General features: G+C 42.0%; 1 protein-coding gene across 1 annotated transcript in view; it reads left to right on the forward strand.

Moving 5' to 3' along the window:
* PRKG2 (protein kinase cGMP-dependent 2) overlaps window positions 1–20,049 on the forward strand; it is a 150,047-nt gene that overhangs the window by 115,670 nt on the left and 14,328 nt on the right. Inside the window, exons 16-18 of the mRNA XM_077476170.1 lie at window positions 8,880–9,002; window positions 15,088–15,150; window positions 19,674–19,740. Coding sequence (XP_077332296.1) covers window positions 8,880–9,002; window positions 15,088–15,150; window positions 19,674–19,740 — 253 coding nt within the window. The remainder of the gene's footprint in view (window positions 1–8,879; window positions 9,003–15,087; window positions 15,151–19,673; window positions 19,741–20,049) is intronic.

Raw genomic sequence — 20,049 nt, forward strand, 5'->3', positions numbered from 1 at the left:
GCACCACAGATACGTTATACAGATCAGCACCACAGATACGGTATACACATCAGCACCACAGATACGGTATATAGATCAGCACCACAGATATGGTATATAGATCAGCACCACAGATATGGTATATAGATCAGGTATATACAGTGGTGTGAAAAAGTGTTTGCCCCCTTCCTCATTTCCTGTTCCTTTGCATGTTTGTCACGCTTAAGTGTTTCGGAACATCAAACCAATTTAAACAATAGTCAAGGACAACACAAGTAAACACAAAATGCAATTTGTAAATGAAGGTGTTTATTATTAAAGGTGAAAAAAAATCCAAACCATCATGGCCCTGTGTGAAAAAGTGATTGCCCCCTAAACCTAATAACTGGTTGGGCCACCCTTAGCAGCAACAACTGCAACCAAGCATTTGCGATAACGTGCAATGAGGCTTTTACAGCGTCCTGGAGGAATTTTGGCCCACTCATGTTTGCAGAATTGTCCTAATTCAGTTACATTAGAGGGTTTTCGAGCATGAACGGCCTTTTTAAGGTCATACCACAACATCTCAATAGGATTCAGGTCAGGACTTTGGCTAGGCCACTCCAAAGTCTTCATTTTGTTTTTCTTCAGCCATTCGGTGGTGGACTTGCTGGTGTGTTTAGGATCATTGTCCTGCTGCAGAACCCAAGTTCGTTTCAGCTTGAGTACACGAACAGATGGTCGGACATTCTCCTTCAGGATCTCTTGGTAGACAGCAGAATTCATAGTTTCTTTTATCACGGCAAGTCTTCCAGGTCCTGAAGCAGCAAAACAGCCCCAGACCATCACACTACCACCACCATATTTTACTGTTGGTATAATGTTCTTTTTATGAAATGCAGTGTTCCTTCTACGCCAGATATACTTGGACACACACCTTCCAAAGAGTTCCACTTTTGTCTCATCGGTCCACAGAATGTTGTCCCAAAAGTCTTGGGGATCATCAAGATGTGTTGTGGAGAAATTGAGACGAGCTTTGATGTTCTTTTTGCTCAGCAGTGGTTTTCTCCTTGGAACTCTGCCATGCAGGCCATTTTTGCCCAGTCTTTTCCTGATGGTGGAGGCATGAACGCTGACCTTAACTGAGGCAAGTAAGGCCTGCAGTTCCTTGGACGTTGTTGTGGGGTCTTTTGTGACCTCTTGGATGAGTCGTCGCTGCGCTCTTGGGGTAATTTTGGACGGCCGGCCACTCCTGGGAAGGTTCACCACTGTTCCATGTCTTCGCCATTTGTGGATAATGGCTCTCACTGTGGTTCGCTGGATTCCCAAAGCTTTGGAAATGGCTTTATAACCCTTTCCAGACTGATAGATCTCAATTACTTTCTTTCTCAATTGTTCCTGAATTTCTTTGGGTCTCGGCATGATGTGTAGCTTTTAAGGATCTTCTGGTGGACCTTACTGTGTCAAGCAGCTCCTATTTAAGTGATGCCTTGATTGTGAACAGGTGTGGCAATAATCAGGCCTGGGTGTGGCTAGAGAAATTGAACTCAGGTGTGGACAACCACAGTTATAGTATGTTTTAACAAAGGGGGGCAATCACTTTTTCACACAGGGCCATGATGGTTTGGATTTTTTTTCACCTTTAATAATAAACACCTTCATTTACAAATTGCATTTTGTGTTTACTTGTGTTATCCTTGACTATTGTTTAAATTGGTTTGATGTTCCGAAACACTTAAGTGTGACAAACATGCAAAGGAACAGGAAATGAGGAAGGGGGCAAACACTTTTTCACACCACTGTAGATCAGCACCACAGATACGGTATATCAATTATAAATACACATAAAAGGATACCAGTCACAAGAAAAATATGGATGCTCCCATCACTGATTTTCCTTCTGAAAATGACAGTTCCATGACAGTAATGCTGACAATTTTGCTTCAGTACCATCAATTACTGACCTGGGATAAGTGAGTAAATATGTACTTCTGCTTACTTCTTAGACTTTCTGAACAGTATACTTGTCCCTGCTCAGTGATCCATGGTGCTGAATATATGGGTATCAAAATAACAGCCAGTCAGCAAGCATTTTTTTTTTTTCAAATCTTTTATTTATATCAAGGACAAAGACACACGAAATACAACATCCAGGAGAAATAGGCACACAGGGCATCATGGTATGCAATGAACTGAGAAAACCCCCGTAACCCATATGAGGTGTGTAAATATCATTAAAGAACATTTAGTCTCTAAGGCGTCCCCCAGGCTCACCTGGGGCCCTGAGTTTCACCAAAGTGAGAAAAGGTAACAATTTCTATGGGTCTCAACCATGCTGTAGTAGGAGGTATCCTTCTGCCTAGGGGCTTCCTGTACCACTGGATGGTTCCGCGAATCTCGTTCCTCATTTTTGTGTAAAAGCAGAGCAGCCTAGGCTATGAGGTTCTCAATAGGATCCCCCACATCCAAGCTGTGTGCCACAGATAGAAGAAGCAGAGAGGGAAAGGAAAAGAAAAAAGGGAAGGAGGGAGAGCATGAAAGAGGGAGGGGGAGGGGACGTCAGAGGGAGAGTAAGGGAGGGGGGACGGGAGGAGGGGGGGGGACCAGGGGCGCAGCCAACGCATCCAGTTCTAGTCGTGGGTGCAGGTCAGTACCTCCCGCCATCGATCACCCTCCAGTTCCAGTAACAAACTGTCCCAAAAGAGATGTTCTAATCCAATGGGTCATTCTCCAAAAGGGCCCGTCCTTCATCTGAGAAGATAAACATGTTCCAAGCGGACCATGTTTTGGTAAACTGTTCGCTTTGATGGCGGGCCGTTAGAATTAAATCTTCCATTTTTTTGATCTCCTCCACCTTCTTAAGCCACAAACTAGTAGTTGGAGGTTGCGTAGACTTCCAGCATAAGGGGATGCAGGCTTTGGCCGCATCCAGTAAGTGGGGAATCAGCGATTTTTTGTAGGTCTTGCGCGGGCTAGTAGAGGCATGGAGTAGGTAAAGCGCTGGGTCTGCCAATACAGGGCGGTCAGTAAACCTCTGTATCGTAAGCTGTACGGTTTTCCAGAACTGCTCCAGACCAGGGCAGGTCCAGAAAATATGGAGGAGTGTTCCCCTCTCTGCCTGACACCTCCAGCACCTGTCCGAAGAGGAAGGGAAGATTTTCTGTAATTTCGCAGGGGTATTATACCATCTGGTGACTATTTTGTAATTGGTCTCTTGAGTTTTTGTGCAGATGGAGGATCTGTACGTAAAGTGAAGGATACTTTGTGTTGACGCGTCGTGAAGGTGCACTTCAACTCCTTCTCCCACGCACTTAGGCAACTAAGTTGGTGGTTACCTGAGGGTTCAATCAGCAATTGGTAGGTGGCAGAGAGGGTATGTGGCAGAACCCCCTCTTCCGAGCACAAGGTCTCGAGAACGGTTAACGATTGGTCAGTACTATTGGGTGGAGGTATCGATTTAAGAAAGAGGCCGAGTTGGAGAGCCCTCCAATAGTCTAGACGGAAGGGGCCTACCGGATTCATGAGATCACCCGCGGATGCCCATTGTCCGTTTATCACAAAATGGGAGGCTTGGTAGAGGCCAGATGCCTTCAGTGAGCGGAAGATAGGGTCCGTGAATCCCGGGGTAAACTCTGGGGTGCCCAGAATTGGGCGTAGCGGGGAATTTAGAGATGCAAGGCAGGAGCGGGTAAAGAGAATGGAACAGAGTCGTGTGGTCGTACCTATCAGGGGATGGTTCTTCACATCTATTGGTAGGAAATTGTGACACCAAGGGGCCCTAGTCAAGGGTATCGGACACTGGGTCTGTTCAAGTCGGGTCCATAATTTAGTGGTTTGGTGGCGATTCCAGTAGATAAGTCTGGTCAGGTGTGTCGCTTGGTGGTATTTACGGAGGTCTGGGACAGCCAGTCCGCCAAACTGTTTGGGCAACATGAGCTGTCGCCTGTTAAGTCTAGGCCTCTTATGCGCCCATATAAAATCAAAAAACTGGGCTCTGGTCTGGTCAAAGTACTTAGAGGGGATTTGGATCGGAAGGGCCTGTAGAAGGTATAGAAACTTGGGGAGGATGCACATCTTAAGGATATTGCATCTCCCAAACCAGGAGTCAGCAAGCATTTTAACAAAAAGATCAGCAATCACATCCCCTATGGAGCTTTAATTATTACTTTGGTCCCTCACCTCTGGGTCACACGTGACAAGCTCTAGCAGCAGGTCTGTCCTCACTCTGGTGCAAGCAGACATGCTCAGACAAAGTCCAGCACACATTGACCTTCATAGACATACATATTGCAGTGCTCCTGTAAGGACTACCATTCTCATAATCCTCCTTGTCTGCATGCAAGTCCTCTCTGCCACCCCTCTCTTGCTCTTTTATCCTCTGATTTGATCAGATTCTGAACTGCCATGACTGGGAGGGTGGGGGAGAGCAGAGAGTGAATGGAGTTTACACAGATCCCATTCTTACCACTGATCTTCAGCAAGGTGAGGGGGAGGGGGTCAGCTCACAGCGAGAGGAGAGCTGGCTTCCATCTCTGCAGCCCACTCTGCCTCATACCAGCAGCACAGTAACAGGGGAGTGGTGGCAGGCAGAGGAGGAGTACGCATAAATGCAGAGTTCCCTGGCTGCGGGTATTTCTTAGCAGCGGCACAGTAAGGGAACAGACTACAGAGGATGACAGCCGGTCCGCACTTATCCCATCCACTATCGCTGCCCCTGCTTCTCGGCAGACTCCATATAAGAGTGTGTGTCTCTGGGGCCAGCAGCGCTACAGCCAGCATTTACCTTCAATGACGCGCTCCTCACTGAATCCACTGCACGTGTCCCTGTTGACTCCACCCACCACAGTAATGCAAACAGGACCGTCCATTGTCCTCTCCTCCGGTCCCCGCCGCGCCAATCCCATGCCTATAGTAGCACATACTGACGAATCCCAGTAGAGTGGGAGTGTGTGCGGGCACACAGCTTGCGCCCTGCTCACGCCCTGCTCACGCCCTGCTCATGGGCAAATCAGCTGATTGCAGGCTGGGAAGCTTCCCATAGACCGCCGCATGTCCGCCACCTTGGGGGGGGGGGGGGGTTTGTTTGTGCTGCGCCTGAGCGCCCCCTGGACGGGCCGCCACTACTCCCTAGATGAGTCCCTGAAAGGCTATAAACAAAGATGTGAGTGTGCTTTGCCTCAATTTACCTAGAGAGTGTTTTTCAAGGAAAGTGAGGACAAGCAAGGATAAACTGGAGCAATTGCTTTAGCACCAATTTACCTAAAACTGTGTTTTTCAAGGAAAGCGAGGAATTTGTGTAGGCAGATCATTGACCCTTTCCCCTCTGGAGCGGACCCTCCTTTTTTTTGAGGATACCAGCCTATATGCGGGGTATGCCACAAGGGACACAGTTTTTCTATTAACAGACATTTAAAAAGAAAACAGTGAGCGCTAAAACCCGAAACAAAGAGTGGCTTGCACTAAATAGGTAACCACCCAGCAAACAATAAAATCAAGCATGAAGTGCAGCACTAATAAACCATAAATTATATCTCATAAAAAATATTATGCAATATGATGTACAGTATCTCACAGAAGTGAGTACACCCCTCACATTTTTTGTAAATATTTTATTATATCTTTTCATGTGACAACACTGAAGAAATTACACTTTGCTACAATGTAAAGTAATGAGTGTACAGCTTATATATCTTCTGTCCCCTCAAAATAACTCAACACAGCCATTAATGTTTAAACCGCTGGCAACAAAAGTGAGTACACCCTTAAGTGAAAATGTCCAAATTGGGCCCAAAGTGTCAATATTTTGTGTGGCCATCATTATTTTTACAACACTGCCTTAACCCTCATGGGCATGGAGTTCACCAGAGCTTCACAGGTTGCCACATGAGTCCTTTTCCACTCCTCCATGACAACATCACAGAGCTGGTGGATGTTGGAGACCTTCCGCTCCTCCACCTTCCATTTGAGGATGCCCCACAGATGCTCAATAGGGTTTAGGTCTGGAGACATGCTTGACCAGTCCCTCACCTTTACCCTCAGCTTCTTTAGCAAGGCAGTGGTCATCTTGGAGGTGTGTTTGGGGTCATTATTATGTTGAAATCCTGCCCTGTGGCCCAATCTCTGAAGGGAGGGGATCATGTACTGCTTCAATATGTCACAGTACATGTTGGCATTCATGGTTCCCTCAATGAACTGTAGCTCCCCAGTGCTGGCAGCACTCCTGCAGCCCCAGACCATGACACTCCCATCACCATGCTTGACTAGGCAAGACACACTTATCTTTGTATTCCTCACCTGGTTGCCACCACACATGCTTGACACTATCTGAACTGATTACGTTTATCTTGGTCTCATCAGACCACAGGACATGGTTCCAGTAATCCATGTCCCTAGTCTGCTTGTCTTCACCAAACTGTTTGCGGGCCTTCTTGTGCATCATCTTTAGAAGAGGCTTCCTTCTGATATGACAGCTATGCAGACCAATATGATGCAGTGTGCAGCGTATGGTCTAAGCACTGACAGGCTGGCTCCCCACTCCTTCAACCTCTGCAACAATGCTGGCAGCACTCATACATCTATTTCCCAAAGACAATCTCTGGATATGACGCTGAGCATGTGCACTCACCTTCTTTGGTCAACCATGGTGAGGCCTGTTTTGAGTGGAACCTGTCCTGTTAAACCGCTGTATGATCTTAACCACTGTGCTGCAGCTCATTTTTACAGTCTTGGCAATCTTCTTATAGCCTAGGCCATCTTTATGTAGAGCAACATTTTTTTTTTCATATCCTCAGATAGTTCTTTGCCATGAAGTGCCATGTTGAACTTCCATTAACCAGTATGAGAGCGTGAGCGTGATAACACAATTTAACACCATTTAAGACGCCTGCTCCCCATTCACACCTGAGAACATGTAACACCAATGAGTCAGATGACACCGGGGAGGGAAAATGGCTAATTGGGCCCAATTTGGACCTTTTAACTTGGGGTGTACTCACTTTTGTCACCAGCAGTTTAGACATTACTGGCTGTGTGTTGAGTTATTTTGAGGGGACAGCAAATTGACAGTGTAATAAAAACTGTACACTCACTACTTTACATTGTAGCAAAGTGTAATTTCTTCAGTGTTGTCACACGAAAAGATATAATAAAATATTTACAAAAATGTGAGAGGTGTACTCACTTTTGTGAGATACTGTATATAGTGCATGTAACTCAAACAAGTGTCCAAAATTAGCATTACATAAAAAAAAAAAAATATATCATAAAACATTCATATATAAAGTGTTCAAAAAACATGTGAAAGATGCTAGTCCTTAAAATATTCCAAAATGCAATGATGCCAAAATGCGGATAACACTCCAAGTTGCCAAACACAAAGTGCTAAAGTGCAAAAAAAAAAAGGAGGAAAAAGGTGTGCATCAAATGCACTCATCCGCTGGTGCAAGTCCTTCCCACAATGCATTCACCAGAAGAATAATAGGTATTAGCCTGTAGTATTAATCCACCTTCTCAAGGGCTCTGTGGCGTGCACTCTGATGAGTATATAGCGCTGCCAAACCTCTGTTCTGTTAGGGAAATTCTCACCACAGTGATGGAGCCACCGGACAGGAGGAGCGATCCTCAGTTCTGGAACCTCAATCAGGGAGGCAGGTGACAGAAGAGGATCTGGATAGAAGAAGGAAGTTGTCACCAAGTATGATGGCAGCTTAGGAGACCAGGTCTGCCAGGTCACACTTCTACTTTGCTGGACCCAAGTGGGGCTACAACATAGTCAAGTCGACCAGGGGGCTAGACATGTGCCTGCAATGAAGAAATTATATTTTCTAACAAAAGGATTCCAGAATCCTCCTGAGTATAAGGATGGTTAACACTCTTAGGTTGCATGATAAAAATGTATCTTTTGCTAAATCTTCAGAAAATAGGTCCGCCTTACTTCTGATTGACAGCTCATAGTATTTGGCAGATTTGAAAACTGCTAATGCGCTATTGGACTGCCATGCACAGTCAATAAAGAGAAAGGCAGACCTAATGTGAACTAGTCTCTCAGTTCCCCATCAGGCTCCATTCACCTCTACTACACAACACCTTGGCCATGGGTGGCCAGGCAAGAAGAGAGCAGTATGGATAATCCCACCAATTTCAGTCCAGTGTCCAAAGGGAATTCTAAAGGATGTCTATAGCCCCATACACACTATCAGTATTTCTGCTGAGTTTTCCTTCACATTTACCAAAACCATATAATATGAGGTCAAACCTTAGGCATTTCAATTTGTATGCAATCAGGCAGGCCCTTGCACTACATGGTTTTGGTAAACTTGAAGGAAAAAATCAGCAGAAAATCTGATAGTGTGCATGGGGCATTAGACACCTTTTATGAATTCTCTCCAGTGTGTTCTTAACTGTGTGCTATGTTTCCTTCCGTCAGCCATTACTGACTGGAGAACACACCAACCGCCGGAAAGGTACATACAAACCTTTTTATAGAGTGTATTTAACTTATATTACAATGGCAACAGGGCAGGTTTAAAGCTTGCATGATATTTTGATGGTTGGGTTTACATATATTTTAATGGCATGGCCATCTGAAGAAAATTGGTAGAAACATCTTTAATTAGTATCTCTCTATAGGGAAACTTGGATGGTTTCCTTGTTGGAGAGGTCTGCATTACATTGTAGAAGACAGTTTTCATGGGAAGCCATGTGCAGATTTCCAACAATAAACATTATATTAGCTGTAAGTTTTCTTTGTTTAGTTTTATTTTCCATGGTGACTGAGAAAAAGTGTTTTCTTTACATGTTTCTGCAGCTGAGTTGAAATCTTAACAACACTGCTCTGTTTTTGTTATTATATATATCTTTGGGAGGATTATTTTTCATGTATAATATGTGTAACATAACATATCTGGCATATTTCTCTCCAGCCCTCCTTTTACTGGGCCAGACCAGATGATAGTCTACAATTTAATTCTCCAAGGTATAGAGAAAGTGGAGTTTCATAGAAAAATATCGAGACGTCCTGAAGATTTGATACGACGGCTGTGCAGGTAAAATGTTTGAGTTCACAAATGCTAATTCTCTGGAATCTTTTGCTGGACAGCCCATGAATAAAACTAACTACAATGAGCGCAGTGAGGAATGAGAATGAATAACGTGTAACGAAACCCAAAAACAAATATGTAATGATGTGGCTTACCATTCCTTAGATGTGGTAGTTGCATTTGTTTTCTGTGAGTTGAAAATAAATTATAAAAATATATTTTTCTTATGTAAAGGAATACTCCCATCAATCCACAATTTAATAGAGAGCAAAGTCAGACACGCTTGAAGTGCAGCTTGTGTGACAGCCATGGCTGCCCCCATAGATACAGTAAGGAAATTAATGTAGACATGGAGGGACAGGAAATGTGTTACTGGCTAGATCAGCAGGTAACAAAAAGGGAAAAAGTCTAAAAAAAGAAAAAAATGCAGCCACCGCATCTTAGGATATTACACTCATGAGGCTAGCGGTCAGGGGCAGCAGTGCCTTATGCTGGCGATACACAGCTTGAATATTGACCAATTTCTACTGAATTGGTAAACATTTCAAGCTGTGAGTGTTACTGTTGGCTATACCCAGCTTGAAAAATTTCAATTGAGTAATGAAAGGAGCCAGGTGAAAAATTGTCAGCCAGACAATGACTGCAGCCAATCAGAAGCAGCTTCTGTTTGGGTATTCGGCCAGCTGTAGATGTACAACAGCCAGCAGGGGAGAGCCATTCAATTATACTGTTCACTGTAGATGCAGGAATCAAGTGAAATCCAAATATGCACGGCTAGCCTTAGAAAAGGGGAAGTTCTCCTTTTCCTCCTCCTCCTCCCCTCTATTTATATTCCATATTTGGAATGACTTTTATTTAAAGAGGGTGGAGCAGGTTCCTGATTTTGACAGGTACCTGCTACCACTTCCAGTCAGATCATTGTGGAGATCTGAGATGATGTTCACCTCCCACTTTTCCCACAGCCTCTTGGGACATGTCACAGGTCCCTGGAGACTGTAGGACCATTCATTGGGTGCATTGTGGCTCACACATTCACATTGGGCAGCCATCTGTAAAGCCACAAGGAGTCACAGTCGGTTGCCTACAGTTAAAATGCTGGAGCACAGAGATGCAAAGATCAGGGTTGGGTGAAGACATTGCTTGGTCATGGGACAGGTGAGTGTGTGTTTTTTAAAAGTCAGCAGCTACAATATTCGTAGTTGCTGACTATAACATTTTTGTTTACAGGTTGAAGATTCTCTTTAACAAACATATAGTGAGGTTTTCTCAAATTTGACTGCAAAAGTGGAAATAGGCTTTAAGCAGTTAGGAAGAATCATTTTAATAGCTAAACTATCATACCTCTAGTGGCTGATCTGCAAATCTCTACAATATTACAATAAAATATAAATATAAAAGAGCATGTAAAGTCACTGTAAAATCATAATAATAATAAAATTAAAAAATAATAAAACACTCCAATGAGTCAACATATGAGCTAAAAACACACCACACTTTCCCTTTTAGTTGATCATATTTTAATGTATTCCTACCCAAATGAATAGTGAACCAGTCAATGTAGATCAGGTGTCTGTCCCTATGAATTGTGCAAAAAAAATATTAAAAAGTCCGTAACATATTGTGATTGTGTCCACAAACACAAATAGTAAGGGATTTATGTTTTGAGAGATATATTAATAAAATAATTTTTCCTGTTTAGAAGCGTTACACTGGAGTTTCAACTTTGCTATGTGTTAGCAGATATAGTGGTGGACGTGTCTGGCAGCTACACAGTCAAAAACCACAGCTATTTAAAAAGCAACTACAGCTGCTTCATTAAATAGTAAGTAGGGACAAACCCTGTATGTTGTCTTATATTCAACAGTATGCCTGTTTTATGGAAAGTTGACTAACGCAACTTGTTTTACGGGTGTGTATCTTAAGATATTCCCACACTACACAAGCATTGACACTTAAATTTCAAAGATTATAATAGAAAAATGTATCTAATCTATGTGACCTTTTCAATGACATAAGTTTTTTTCTCCTTTTTTTTTGTGGTTGATTTCCATGACATTGCCTAAAAGAATGCTGGCTATGCAGTTTTTAATGGGAATCTACTATTGTAGTTACAAAGCACAAAGAGCTTTTAAAACTTTAATCAAATGAAGAAAATATACTAATAAATGACTGTAGCATAAATTAAACACCCATGCAAAGGTCAAACTTCATTACCTAACTAGGAACATTTGGGTGCACAGAGCCATGCTAGCTTTTGCCATAATGTGTATGGGCATGGGTCTGCGCTCCTCTCCAATAATGTAAGGTCCATGTCCCAGCTGCCAATCCTTTACCACTGCTGCCATCTTTTTATACTATCCTGAGTCCCATGTTTTCTTGCTTCAGCTATTGGATGGCCACTGATGATGAAACTTCTATGCATCTCTGGGGTCACTTTATCCCAGCACCTGGCTCTATTTTTGGCATCTGTATACTGGGATTTTTTTTCATGTAAAAAGATACATAGAAAGTCTCTTCAACCAAAAAAAGAATGTGCTAACAAGTTTTTGTTTGCTAACCGTAGTTAGGCTTTAAAGCTTATTTGTAGGCCAAACATTTTGAATGGAGGGGGCAAGGGTCTGAAGCCTTTTCATATGTTTGGTGCTGTCTGTGTATCAGCTGGGAAAGTTTATCCTCTCTATTGTCACTGGGACAGAAAGTGGTGGATAACCTAAAATGTTACAGTTGTCAGCTGGAGCAGGAGAGGGAACTTTCTCAATGGGGACACCAGTTCTAATGCCAACTGTCTAAGAGGTGAATGCCCATCAGTTTGTGAAGATTGACATTAAGTTCTTGTTTTGGCTTTGGGATAGGATTTTAGCTATTCCCCACTCCATTAAATTTGGGAAAAACATTTGTGGGTAAAGATATATTTTAAATGCCATGAAGCGAAGGTGAAAGTAAATTGTGTGGCCGAATGTTATAAAATATTCACTGTAGGGTTTAATATATACAGAGAATCTGGTATTGGTGAGATTATTTGTTTCAGATCTTCAAATGCTGGACCAGCAGTAGTAGTAGTAAGGCATGTGGATCTGGTACGTGCATGTGCAGAGATGAGTCTGGCTGTATCCCTGTGGTATGGAATGAGTCTCTGCAGACATGTTTCTGCCTTTTAGTTTGGCGACACAGTATGGTTGTGTTGGTACTCTAGTGGTTGTGTCTCTTTTAATATGTTTCTGGTCCTGTCAGTAGAATATAGATTTTTCTATGCAGACATGTTTCTGATGATGTGATTTATTTCTTACATTTTTTTATGTTTAATTGTAATTATTTGTTCATGTTTGTGTTCAAGTGGGATAAGGATGGGGGTCAGCACAAGGTAGCATGTATCATCATGTCGAGTCTGTGTTGTTGACCAGTCAATTTAAATAAACGGATAGGAAGTGGGGCAAACCTTGGTATCTTCATCTTGGGTTCTAGAGGATTTTGTCCCTGCACTGCCACTTCTGATCTCTGGACTGTGGATGGGTGTACCAGGGTCCCACATATTTCTGCCAAGTCTGAGCTGCAGAGGCCTTTGGAGATCTTCTGATTGCAAAGAGAAGTCAGCAGGGGTGTGAGGATCCGGTGAGTAGGGACCCTTGTGGGAGAGCACTCGAGTCATCTGGATATATCACGAGCACAAAAGTCACTTTATAAACCTTTGATGGACTCCTTCTGCACATTAAGGATTATGTTATGGACATAACACTTTTTATTTTAATTTTTACTTCTATTTGTATTTTTTCTTTATTTCATAATTCTTTTCACTTTTTGGATATAGATTGATTATATTAATTGGTTGAGATTTTTATACGGTTTATTTTATTTTTTGTTACTGGCTTGGTACTTGGGTATTTTTGAGGTGTTAAACATCATTAATCATTTTATATATATATATATATATATATATATATATATCTGTCATGGAGGATATATACGTGCATCCGCACGTTATAGTAGTATTTGAACATGTACTGTATAGTTTTTTTGTAGCACACACACTACGTCCCTTTAAGGTTGAGCACTTACTGTACTTTGGAATCATTGTTTCTACGAACAAGTGATTCTTCACAATTTGGCTTTATAATATAATTTATACTATTGTAGACACTTAGTTTACTGTTCTAGACACCTAGTTTAATATATAGTATAGCACTTGCACTTTTCTGTGGGTTTAGTATCACACTACTAAAATCTGATATATTTTTAACCACACATTTCATTTAATAAGGACACACACCCTGACGAACAAATTTTTGGGGTGCCTTTAATCAACTCTCTTCTATATTAGGCATGCAGGTCTGTGCAGTTCCATTAAAAATATCTAGGGACTAGTAACATATGTGCCCATAGAACAGGTAGCACCACTGACCCCTCTTCAGTATAGTTTAAAAGAGAAGTCAGCATTATGTGTTTTTCACCTGGGCTAAGGCTGGCAATAGATTATAGTTTTTTTGTTTTTTTTTATCAACAATTTCCCATCTACACAAGTGAGGTGGATGGAGAAATACATTACCACAGTACTCTGTACTGTGGTAATGTATTCTGGCAGGGGGGACTTCTCCACTGTCAGAATACACTCATTAGTGTTGCAGCCGATTGGCTGCAGCTTACTACTCCAACAGTCCTACGGTCCTGTTCCACAGGTCTGTTGAGCATGAATGGCTATAGATGGATCAAAATTCGTCTGTTCTTTGCTGAACCAGCCAAATTTCGAACCATCTATAGCCAAGTTTCCTTGGCCGACCACTGCATTTTCAGTCCTCAGTGTTGCCTATTTCTTTGTGCTTCTGCAGAAGAGCTTGGACAACCCATCTGGAAACAACTGCCTTCCTTGAACTTTCTGCTTGTGAGAGACCTTGATGATACAGAAACACCACACAGCATCTGGTGCAGCTGTGCATAGTAACCAATCAGTTTCTTGGTTTTATCAAAACTTAAAGGATATGTAAAGGTTTGTTTAAAAAAAAAAAATGTCATACTTATCTCCTCTGTGCAGTTGGTTTTGCACATAGTGCCCCTCGATCCTCCTCTTCTGGGGTCACTCAGTGGTGCTCCTGGCTCCTCAACTTCTCGAGTGCCCTGTTGGAGAGCCGCTCTCTATCAGGGCATTCGTGCAGGTGCTCTTCTGTGTCCTGCTGCTGCGTCCATTGACACAAACAGCAGGACTCTGCCCCGCCCCTTGGCTCCCACGTCATTGGATTTGATTGACAGCAGTGGGAGCCAATGGCTGCACTGCTATCAATCTATCCAATCAGTACCCAAGACAACGGCTGGAGCTGGTGTGCTTGTCCCCGTCGCTGGAAAGACCAGTTTAGGTAAGTAAAAGGGGGTCTCTAGGGGGCTGCTGCATCACAGGAGGTTTTCACCTTAATGCATAGAGTGCATTAAGGTGAAAACTTTGATAGTTTACAACCCCTTTAATTGAACAAGCTGAAGTCAGAAGCTAATTGGTACTATGCACAACTCCACAAGTTGCTATGTGCTCCAGTTTTAGTAAATCTTCTCCATAGTATCTTGTTGTTGTGCTTAGCTCTGCTATTGTATAACATGGTTTATATAGAACTGTCTTCAGTGACCTCAACTTTCTAGTAGAGCATGGCTTTTCCTCATCCAGTTACATTGCTTCTACACAGTTGATTCTGTTTGCTCTATTGATTCTATTTTAACCTACATTTTGTTTTGCATTAGCACCCTTTTGGTATCATTGTTTAATCATGTACGTATGATTATGCATGTATTTAGTGCAGCTTGGGTGGAACTTTGATGCAACTTTGAAGCGGTTTGCATATTCTATGGGGCCAAAACCATGCAGGAATGGCACCATAGCACAAAAACCCTTTCTAAAATTGAGCCGTGCAGATTTGCATTAATGTGAACAGGCCATTGAAAACAATGTGATTTCCATTGACATGTGATTCTATGTGATTTATCGGAAGTGTGCAAGTGTACCTGGGAGAATCAGTACTGCTTTAAGCATACATATATATGTGTATTTCTATTTATGAAAGCCATCTAAGAAGCGCAATGTACAGTATACAAATGTACCCCTCTTTTTGTTTTCCAGACAGAACCCTGCAGAAAGACTTGGAAATCTGAAGAATGGAAAAGCTGACATTAGGAAACACAGGTTACAAAGCAAAGTGTTTTCATAACATAGTTTTATATGGGTTCGCATTGTCTGTCGAAAGTCGAATATTATTCGACTTACAGTAGCTACTGTATAAAATATTATTAACTTACAGAAACAAAATGATTTATGTTAATATACTGAAGAAGAATGTTTACTGAGCTTAGTAAATAAGGTGAAGCTATGTTCACTTCAGTCATCCAATCATTTGAAGGAAACAATATCCTGTTTGTTTTTGATTTCCCCTTCGCCTGACTGGGTATTCAAATTGAACACAGCTTCACTTTATTCATTAGGCTCAGTGAACACTCAGATTGCTAAGTGAGTGGGCTAGTTTTCAGAATAAATCTACCCCATCAAATAAACAACAGGATTCTTTTTGCCACTACAATACAGAAACAAACTGAGTGTCTGGAAAATAAGAAAATTAGGCTAGAGCTCCATCTGTTGGCTGAAAATGAGAACAAAAATAATAAAATGAATTATCATATACTGTATTTACTTTACTAAAAACAAAATGAAAAAAACGATAAAAAAAAAAATTCTATTTATAAAAGAATGTATATACAAGACCATTATGAACACCCTAATAATATTTACTCTAGAAAATCTAGCAGTGATACTGCATTTAAGAAAAGGCTTAGTATTTCTCAGTTTATTAAAATATGTTGCTTCTGAAAAGTTACCTTCCCAATAAGCATTTCTCAGCCTTGTGACTCCTGTAAGAAAGAAAGCGTAAAAAGATGTAAGCATACTTGTACAGTAAATATTTTCTCAAGGGCTAGCACAAGGGTAGGCCAACATGGCACTCCAGGTGTGGTGAAACAAAAAACCCACTGCAAGACCCTCACAGCCACAGGCATGACTCCCAGAGGCAATGGCATAATAGGAATTTTAGTTGCGCCACAGCTGGAGTGCCGGGATTGCCAACCCCTAGGCTAGAATGTTGCTTCAATACATGCTTGTAGGCTGAGCCTTTTTCTAAACTAATGGGCATATTTTCACAACCGAAATTACCTCTTTTTAATATAACCAAGTGCTATAAATACATACCTTCCAGTATATCTTAAAAAAAGCTAAGCAAATTTAAAGGAGAACCCACAGGATAAATAACGAGCTAAAATCATTAGCTTATTAGAAGATAAAATAACAAATCAGTTTTTACAGCTATATTCATTTTTAGTCCAAAGCTTTCCTCTGCAGCATTTTCTGCTGCTAGATGTGCTCTGTGTGTTGGCCAGCATCATTCAATCCACTTCCTCTGAGTCCAGGTCATCCTGTACCCCTCAAGATAATGAAGGAAGAAGCAGCATAGTGATGAGTTCCTCTCTGTCACTCTGCGTTCTCATCCTATCAGCATGCTCCTTGTCATTACATGAACTGATTACCTCCTTGTTTTGTAGCTGTCTCTCACATTCCAGCCCTGCTGTACATGGACTGCAAGAGTCCTGATATGAAGTCAGATTCAGGTACTTAGGCGTCATGTACACGGGACGTTTTTACAACCTTTCCTGAACGATTTAACTTGACAGATAGTAACCCATGTTTAAAACGTCCGCTTTGCTGCATTTATGTGCTGCGTTTTGCAGCGTTTGCGTTTTGAATCATTTAAAAAAATATATATATATATTTTTTCCAAATTAGCCAAAAATGAAAAATGCCTCTAAACGAAACGTGGCTAAATGCAAGTTACCGGGTTTAGCCGTATTTATAAGCTTTGAACCCATTTTTTTGCGTTACAAAAAAAGCCTCTAAACTCAACTGCCTAGAAACGACTGTAAACTATCTTGTCGTGTACATGTACTGATAAGATAACTTAGCCCTTGTACACACAGTCGGAGATTCCGACGGAATGTGTCTGATCGGAGCGTTTTGTTGGATATTCCGACTGTGTGTGGTCTGCATCGGACTGTTTCCGTCGGAATATCCGTCGGACCAACTTTTCCAACTTGCCGGAAATATTTTCCTACAAAATGCTCCGATCTGACATACTCCAATCATGTGTAGAGAATTCCGATCGAACAAAGTGCCACGCATGCTCAGATCAAATTCCTACACCAAAGCTATTGGCTACTAGCGTGAACATAGTCCCGTCGTAACGAAATAACGTCATCACGTCGGATTTTCCGACAACTTTGTCCAACCGTGTGTATACAAGGAACCCTTGAAATAGTTCTCCAGTCTCAGGGAACCCCTGCTAAAAATTAGAAATCTACAACTCATGGTACATTAGTGTGATGGTCGGTGAGAAGAATGGTCCTTACACTTATGGTCATTGGGAAGAATTACCTACTTACAGATAGCTAAAAAGATCAATGGTGTCAGTGGGAACTTATCTGAGAGGCAGAAATGGCCCAATGCTGAAAGTACCACTAGCAACCTCTGGAGGAACCCTAATGTTCCACTGAACCCTGGTTGAGAATCACTGGTCTACAGCAAGAGCTCTGAAAGTCTACCGCAGGGATATGCAATTAGTGGACCTCCTTGCAAAACTACAAGTCCCATCATGCCTCTGGGTGTCCTGCTTGTGGCTGTCAGGGTCTTGCTATGCCTCATGGGACTTGTAGTTCTGTAACAGCTGGAGGTCCACTAGTTGGATATCCCTGGTCTACAGTATGAAAATTCAGTCACAGTGACCCCTGTGGTGGGATGACTATTGTACAATATAACTGAACTTGCAGCAGACTTGCAAAATATTTGCAAAGAAAGTTAATCTGGAGTCATGCAATGTGGACTTGCTGCAATTGTACAGCAAGCTTGTGAAGCCTGACAAATAGCTTAGCTTAGCAAGTCATCTTCAAACTTGCAGCTCATTTGCTATCTGGGACAGCAACATGAATGAAGTATTATGCCCCGTACACACAATCTCATTTTCCCACAACAAATGTTGGATGTGAGCTTGTTGGCTGAAAGTCCGACCTTTTGTATGCTCCATCACACATTTGTTGTCGCACTTTCTGCCAACAAATGTTGGCTAGCAAGTTCTCAAATTTTCCGCCCAAAAAACTTTGTTGTCGTACTTTCCGATCGTGTGTACACAAGTCCATCTGATAAAAGTCCACGCATGCTCGGAATCAAGTATGAGGCTGAAGCGTTCGGTCTTGTAAAACTAGCATTCGTAATTGGAATATCACTTACGTCTTGTACGTCACTACAATCGTAATTGTTGGCCAACATTTTTGTGACCGTGTGTATGCAAGAAAAGTTGGCGCCAACATCCCTCGAACAAAAATCCACGTTTTTTAGTTTTTAAGTTCTTACAGAAAAAAAAGGCAGTTGTGTGACATGCTAAAATGTGACCCACACCACCCCCTACCCTAGCTCACTGCAGCCAGAACGAACAGCTGTGGGACACTAAATTGCTGCTAAGTGTCCAACAGCTCTCCATTGCTGTCTGAATAGACCCTTAATGATGTATTAATGATGACCAAACTGCGTTTATCTGTATCTTTTATAGTTGTCTATAGTTCAGTTTCAAGATCCACCCCAATTTGAAAGATTCCCATTCAGAACCACACCAACAAGTAAATTTTTTACAAAAATATACTTATTTTTTTCAAGCATTTTCTTCTATTTGGCTCTAAAGGTTGATACAGATCCCCTGTGTATAGATGGGTAACACATATTCATTCTGACAACTGAAGAGGCATGCTGTGGTCTTACTTGCTTTTCAGTTCCATAAGACCCCTTTCACACTGCCAGCACCCGGGCATCGATGGTAAAGCGCTGCTAGTTTTAACGGCACTTTACTGTTGTTTTCGGGGCACTTTTCAGGCACTAGCGGGGCTCTTTTAACCCCCGATAGCGGCCGAATATAGGGTTAAAAGCTCCGGCAAAGCTCTGCTGCAGCGCCGCTTCGACGGCGCTACCCATTGATTTGAATGGGCAGGGGCGCTTTAGGAGCAGTGTATACACCATTCCTAAAGCGCCTCAAAGAAGCTGCTTGCAGGATCTTTTTTGATATCCTGCCAGCGCAACGCCCCAGTGTGAAAGCTCACTGGGATTGCAGATGAGGCTTGAAAAAAATGCCTCCAGTGTGAAAGGGGTCTAAGTGTTTGGGCACTCCATAGATGATTATACTTTTCTATTCTATTCTTTTTAGCCATTCATCTGGACTTGAGAAGAGTTTCAGTGCATGTAATGTACCAATCTTTCAAAACAGTGTTTGTTTGTGGAACTAAAGGCACTGAAACTATGCAGTGTAAATCTAATATGAGGCCTATTCAGGGCTACAGATAAAACATGAAATATGCTTTTTTTTCCCCTTAAGTCTGCCTGTCTTTTCATACATGACAATATGTTGTTGGCTTTGGCAGCTCTTCCCAATCCCTTCATAGAGAAAAAACATCCTGCTATGAGCTTACATAATATTGTGTCATCAGCAAATTCCCAGACACTGCTTTGGATGCCTAAAACCAAGCCTTTAGTTCACAAGTTCAAGAGTTGGACATGGAACAAAAATTCTTTTACTATGCAATACATACAGTATAATATAACAAATTAATGCCTGCTTTCTAATTTAGGTGGTTTAATGGCTTTAACTGGGAAGGACTGAGTTCAAGAAGTCTGCCATCACCCTTAAAACAAGAGGTAAAGTATACTAATAAGGGAACAATATCATGACACTGCACTTTGCAAATATGAATTTCATATTTTAAAAATAACCTCAACCTAAAAGTCCGACTTTTTTATTTAATGTTCTTTTATTGTGAATAGGGATGAGCCGAACAGCCCCCAGCTCGGTTCGCACCAGAACTTGTGAAGAGACAAAAAATTTGTGCGAACATGTGAACATCATTTAAGTAAAAGCTCCTGTTTTTTCACAACTGGCAGTCACCGGCCATGTCCCCGCCGAAGAAGATGAAGGGGGTCAGGTAAGTAAAACAGGGGGGGGGGGGG

Source organism: Lithobates pipiens, unplaced genomic scaffold (genome assembly GCF_037356315.1).
Source record: "Lithobates pipiens isolate NorthernLeopardFrog02 unplaced genomic scaffold, aLitPip1_a1.2 Scaffold_13, whole genome shotgun sequence".
NCBI lineage: Eukaryota > Metazoa > Chordata > Amphibia > Anura > Ranidae > Lithobates > Lithobates pipiens.